General features: G+C 33.7%; 1 protein-coding gene across 2 annotated transcripts in view; it reads right to left on the bottom strand.

Annotated features, from left to right (window-relative positions):
* LOC112158970 (leucine-rich repeat-containing protein 34) overlaps positions 1–2,375 on the bottom strand; it is a 6,666-nt gene extending 4,291 nt beyond the window's left edge. Inside the window, exons 1-3 of one of the 2 annotated variants that reach the window (XM_024292706.2) lie at positions 1,886–2,375; positions 1,020–1,144; positions 885–949 (exon numbers count right to left, since the gene is read on the bottom strand). In XM_024292706.2, coding sequence (XP_024148474.1) covers positions 885–949; positions 1,020–1,144; positions 1,886–2,007 — 312 coding nt within the window. In that variant the 5' untranslated portion in view covers positions 2,008–2,375. The remainder of the gene's footprint in view (positions 1–884; positions 950–1,019; positions 1,145–1,885) is intronic. The other variant, XM_024292707.2, reaches the window with a different exon arrangement.
* Positions 2,376–2,849: the final 474 nt, after the last annotated feature.

Below are 2,849 nucleotides of genomic sequence, written 5' to 3'. Positions count from 1 at the left end.
AACTTTTGGCCCCGTTGTGGCACTTGGGGGCGTGGCTAGCACAAAGGACCAATCAAAATCAATGAAGGTGGTAGCTTCAGTCCCGGAGCATCCACTGATTTTGAGAACTATAATAATTACGGTCAGAAAATAGCGGTTTAGTCTGTACTATCATAGTCTGAAGTTGTCCCAATACGGGTGTAAAATCAGAGTTTTATCGCGTACAAACCGCACATCTAAAATGCCGTTCTAGCTCGTTCAAAGAGCCATCCTATTGAGTTCAATACAGGCGTTGAAAACGTCCGTATGTAACTATCACAGCTCTCAGGGTCAGTGAACGCACCGGGACTGAAGCTACCACCCTTATCAATTTTGAGTGGTCCCTTGTGTTAGCCCCGCCCCAAGGTTCAAAAACGAAAGAAAAGAGTTGAAAGTGAAATTTTTAGTTTTTAAGCCTAAAAAAAAAAAAAAAAAAATTGAAGCAGAAAATAATTTCGTTTATTTTAGAATAGCAAAAAGTTTTGGACATTTTACTTTTTTTGCACAAACACCAATATTTTTTTTGGGTTTCAAATATGTATGGCCCCAAAATAGCAAAATAGCTCCATATCAAAGCACCTGCTCCCCACAGGTCATTAATCCATAAAGACCGGAGCTCCAGTGTTTGATTTACTGTAATTTTTAAAAGTTAATCCGATAATTGCAGTAGACTTTGAAGCAGAAAAGCGGCTCATCGAGCACAATACAATAAAGATTTTATGTTTAATATATGTTTTATGTATATATATTTTATGTTTATGTATGTAAAGATTTTATGTTTAATCGTCACCAGATATTCCAATTCTTTGGAAAAAGTCAGCATTTGTTACCATGTTTTACTGTTTACAGCCTGTGCTGCTGTGTACCAGTAAAAGGTCAGCGAGGTGTTTGACCCCTCCATCGCTGATGTTATTGTAGCTCACATCCAGGCCTGTTAACAGAAATGATTGTAAGGTTGAAAAAGATCCCAGCATCAGTTTGAAGAACAGCCGGGGTCTCACCCGTCACCCCCTCACGGTTCTGCAGACACTTGGAGAGAACAAACACGTCTTTGTCCTCCAGTCTCTGAGCTCGTCTCCCTCGGTTTCCGGGCAGCTGTAAGGTGAAGGTCCTGGACACGCAGAAGCTTGTTCACACCACATTTCAGTTAACCTTTTACTCACATTTACATCTCAATTATTTCAATTTGAGTTCATTAAACTCTTACGAGGGCCTAAAGGCAGAAATAACCAGTTTTTATAAGTCTGTTTAGTTTTTAGCTGTTGTTTATATTTTAAGACTGACCCTCTGCTACTGTACAGTTACCAGCGTGAAGCCCAGTGAGGACATTTTTTTGTGTGATATTGGGAAATATAAATAAAATGTAATTGAATTTTGTTGCTAATGAACAATATAAAAAACATGAACAAATACTAAAACTAAAACTGAATATTTTATTATAAACAGCAAACAAAATGAGTCATTTGTGTTTCGAGAATTCTTATTTACACCTCTTAAACACATAAAAAAACTGTTTGGCTGCAAATGAACAAAAAAAAAAAGATTAAAAAAGAAAAATAGGCAGAAAAGTAGCAGCAGACGTGCCACTTTTTTCATTTAAGTAAATAAATAAAAGTTATGTTTGAATTTTTCCTTTGAAAAATTGTTAAAATTTTAAATTAGAAATGACCAGAATATAAAAATGCAATTTTAAATAAATCTAAATAAATTATATATTAATTACAGTAATGTGTTATTCATTAAAATGTCAATATTTCGTTTGTAATTGCATTAAAATGGTAATTAACATAAATGAATGAAAATATTTCTTTCTAAACATTAAATAAATGTCTTACTGTAGCGTCAAATTTCACCTTAAATGACTCACCCAGGTTTTATTTTTTGGTTTAAAACGTCTAAAACATCTTTGTTAACGTTGATTTGGAGCTGCAGACAAAACTCTTGGTAAAACTTGGCGAGAGTTTCGCTATTGTCTGCGGCCGCGGCCATGTTTCTGTTGCTACGGCAACGGCAGAGTACGGCGGGACAGAAGGGACAAAAACCTGACGCAAATAGAAGGTTTTTTTTAAAGCTTTATTAGCAATTTCGAGAACAATACAAGCACATACAAGTTCAATCAACAGACGCAAGAGAGATGCGAGCAGAAAAAAAAGAAAGAGAAAAAAATTATAATATACAGAAAATAAAATACAAGGAAAACGAAATTATGAAAAAAAAAAAGCTAGAGACTTTTTAGAAGTCCAACATTTTCTGCATCATTGTACATTTTCACAGCAATTTTGGTCTTGACATATTTAAGGCATGAGAAAAAAAAAACAGTTCCCTACGAAAGACACAAAATTTTGGTGTGGATTTTAACAACTTGTTTTTATGTATAAAGAATTTACCGAGTATTATTGTTGTATTAATTATTTTACAATGCAATACATTTTTTATAATCAAACCAAATAAAACTTTTTTTTTTAAGTTCAGGAACATGCAGAAAGTTAGTAATCCAATGTAAAAAATCCTCCCGAAAAGTTGAAACAAATATACAATCATAAACTAGATGTTCTGATGTTTCATTATGCATGTTACAAAAAGTACAGTTAACACATTCAAATCCAAAACGTTTTGATAGAAAGTCAGTGGATGGATAAACATTATTGATAATTTTGAAACGAATTTGAACTTTCCCTTTGATATTTTCAAAGTTGACAAGCATCAAAGGATGAAAGAGAGCTAACAAAGCGTCTGGTCCACAGGACAGTCTATCTATCTATCTATCTATCTATCTATCTATCTATCTATCTTCTGAAAGATCAAAGAAAAAATCTGAAGAGATAGATAGA

Source organism: Oryzias melastigma, linkage group LG20 (genome assembly GCF_002922805.2).
Source record: "Oryzias melastigma strain HK-1 linkage group LG20, ASM292280v2, whole genome shotgun sequence".
Lineage (NCBI taxonomy): Eukaryota > Metazoa > Chordata > Actinopteri > Beloniformes > Adrianichthyidae > Oryzias > Oryzias melastigma.
This window is presented reverse-complemented; position numbering and strand designations above follow the sequence as displayed.